Source organism: Chrysochloris asiatica, unplaced genomic scaffold (assembly GCF_000296735.1).
Source record: "Chrysochloris asiatica unplaced genomic scaffold, ChrAsi1.0 scaffold00109, whole genome shotgun sequence".
Taxonomy (NCBI): Eukaryota; Metazoa; Chordata; class Mammalia; order Afrosoricida; family Chrysochloridae; genus Chrysochloris; species Chrysochloris asiatica.
This window is the reverse complement of record NW_006408627.1, coordinates 700,354-702,364: the sequence shown is the minus strand read 5'-3', so window position 1 is coordinate 702,364 and position 2,011 is coordinate 700,354. Positions and strand designations below refer to the sequence as shown.

Here is a 2,011-nt window from a genome sequence, read left to right as displayed (position 1 = left end):
TGGCCCAGGATCGAGCATTGTTTCATTCTGCTGTGCATGGGGTCGCTATGAGTCGGTTCCGACTCGATGGCACCTGACAACAACAACAACAACCCAGAAATAACATCTAAGATAAAAAAGTGAAAAAAGGGATACGATGACTTCCATGCAAAGAAATTGAGGAATTAAAAGACTAGAGAAGGATATCCCATTCCTGTAGCTTAAACTTTTTTGTGAAATTTCTATAAAAGTTTCAGAACAAATTGGCTTTCCATTCAATATACTTCAGACCTAGTTAGTGGCATTGATTCCAGTCCCCATAATATTTCCACTTCCTTCCCTGTATTTATCATCGCCATCTGTCCTTCTTCTGAGCTTCATCCCTGATAATGCTGCTCTTTCAATCTCTAAGGAACACAGACATCATTGGTGATACTGTTCATCTTACAGGCCTGTCTACTGTTGGGCTGGAAATTGAGTTACTGCAGTTACTTCAGTTCCAGGCTTAAAGGGTAAGAGCAATAATCTTAGGGGTTCCACCAGCTTCCACCAGATCAATAAGTCTGCTCTTCTTCATACACTTTAGGTGATTATTTTTTGTTATCCACAATAGCTTGGAAAGCAGTCCTCATTCTTACCTTCAGGAAAGATTAATATTGGTAATTTCTTCTTATCAGCAATATGTTCCTTTAGTCTGTGAAGAAAAAAATAAAAAGTAAGAACTTCTACCTTTAAAGAAATGGGAGTCCTCTTTGGTATCTTTTTGAGTTTACTGTCCTATCCTATCCTATACTGATACTCTTGATAAACTACTATAATCACAAAGCAGTAAGTAGCTTATTGCTTTAAGGAAAAAAGATATAACATATTAGTAAACTCCAGTTCCCTTTCTAACCTAGTATAAGGATAGCTGCTCCTTTAATTCCTGTAATTTCACAGTAATTTTCAGTGGCCCGCCTTCTCTTTAAAAACAAACAAACAAACCACTAACACACAGGCATATGTCATGAACTCTGGAGCTCCCAAGTCATAAATTCTGTGTGCCCATCTCCATGTGCTTATATGGGACTACAGACTGCTGGACCAGTCTGCCTTATGGCTAGTAACCCTAAGAAGACTCTATAAATGAGCCAGACTGAGCCTTCCTATAAAATATGAAAGTAGAGAAATGCCAAAGTCAAAGCTTAGATCCTATCCACCTTGTAGCCAGCATTTATATTGCCAACCCTGGTCACCAGAAAATGGTAGGGGTCAGGGTAAGGGAGGTTTCTATCCCTAAGTGGTGCAAATGGTTAGTGCATTTGCAAAGGGTTAGTGGTGACCAAAAGGTTGGAGGTTCGAGTCTAGCCAGAGGTACCTGAGAAGAAAGGCCTGATGATCTACTACCAAAAAAAAAAAAAAAAAAAAAACAGCCATTGAACACTCTATGGAGTACAGTTCTATTCTGACACACAAGAAGTCAACTCAATAGCAACTGAGTTCCAAAGCGTTTCAGCTGCCAGAGTGCCCCGTGACTGAATAATCGCAGGATGAGGGGCAATTTTGTTAAACTTTAAGCAAATTTCAACAAGTACTTTCCATTTTACTCTTAAGAGTATGGGCACACTGTTTATAAGAACAGTTGTTGTTGTTAGGTGCCATTGAGTTGGTACTGACCCATAGCAACCTTATGCACAGCAGAACGAAATACTGACCGATCCTGGGCCAACCTCACTACTGTGGCCACATTTTGAGTCCATTTATGCTGCCACTTGGCCAATCCATCTTGTTAGGGGTCTTCCTCTTTTTCTCTGACCCTCCACCTTACCAAACATGATATCCCTCTCCAGTGACTGGTCCCTCCTGACAGTATGTCCGAAGTATGAGAGACGAAGGTTGGCCATCTTGGCCTCCAAGGAGCACTCTGGCTGAACTTCTTCCAAAACGGGTCTATTGGTTCTTTGGGCAGTCCATGACACTTTCAATATTCTCCTCCAACACGATAACTCAAAAAGGATCAATTCTTCTATGGTCTTCCTTATTAAAAGGAGCT

At 40.7% G+C, this 2,011-nt stretch overlaps 1 protein-coding gene across 1 annotated transcript in view; it reads right to left on the bottom strand.

Annotated features, from left to right (window-relative positions):
- Positions 1 to 2,011, bottom strand: part of AGPAT9 (1-acylglycerol-3-phosphate O-acyltransferase 9) — a 124,340-nt gene that overhangs the window by 8,960 nt on the left and 113,369 nt on the right. Inside the window, exon 8 of the mRNA XM_006867728.1 lies at positions 618 to 673. Coding sequence (XP_006867790.1) covers positions 618 to 673 — 56 coding nt within the window. The remainder of the gene's footprint in view (positions 1 to 617; positions 674 to 2,011) is intronic.